Genomic DNA, 480 nt, shown 5'->3' with positions numbered 1-480 from the left:
GTATATATACACAGTCCCTCCTCAGTACTAAATATAGGTATACTTGATAAGTGCATTGAATATGAAATATCAGAAATACAGTTTTATTAACTTTATTGTTCTATCACACACATATATGGCAACTGGCCTTGTAACTCCACTCATGGAAATCAAATATTTTTTCGAGATGTAGATGATAGCTGAGTGAAAACGATGGAAAGATCGGGACCTGCAGCATTGCAACTCCTCGTGACTAGAGTTTGCTGTCTCAGTAGAAGGTGCTGATGGGCTTGCAGGTGCGGTACTCGAGACAGGTGTCGTAGCAGCACTTATCGGCGCCGGGGCAGTAGGCGTCGTTCGTGCAGGGCGTGGGAGGAAGGACGCTCCTGACGGAGGGGCATGTGGGGCGGACGGGAGGGCAGTGGCCGGGCTTGAGGTCGTCGCAGCACTCGTACTTGCCCGTGGGGGCCTTGCACCAGTTCTTGCAGTTGGCGTATCCTG

General features: G+C 50.2%; 1 protein-coding gene across 1 annotated transcript in view; it reads right to left on the bottom strand.

The window, feature by feature from the left end:
- Nucleotides 1-69: 69 nt before the first annotated feature.
- The window catches only part of LOC119592808 (holotricin-3-like), a gene marked incomplete in the record, with an annotated part of 1,003 nt that continues 592 nt past the window's right edge, over nucleotides 70-480 (bottom strand). The window contains 1 exon segment of the mRNA XM_037941718.1: nucleotides 70-480. Coding sequence (XP_037797646.1) covers nucleotides 248-480 — 233 coding nt within the window.

This window comes from Penaeus monodon, chromosome 31 (assembly GCF_015228065.2).
Source record: "Penaeus monodon isolate SGIC_2016 chromosome 31, NSTDA_Pmon_1, whole genome shotgun sequence".
Taxonomy (NCBI): domain Eukaryota; kingdom Metazoa; phylum Arthropoda; class Malacostraca; order Decapoda; family Penaeidae; genus Penaeus; species Penaeus monodon.
The sequence above is the reverse complement of the archived record's forward strand: the minus strand, read 5'-3'. Positions and strand labels throughout refer to the sequence as shown.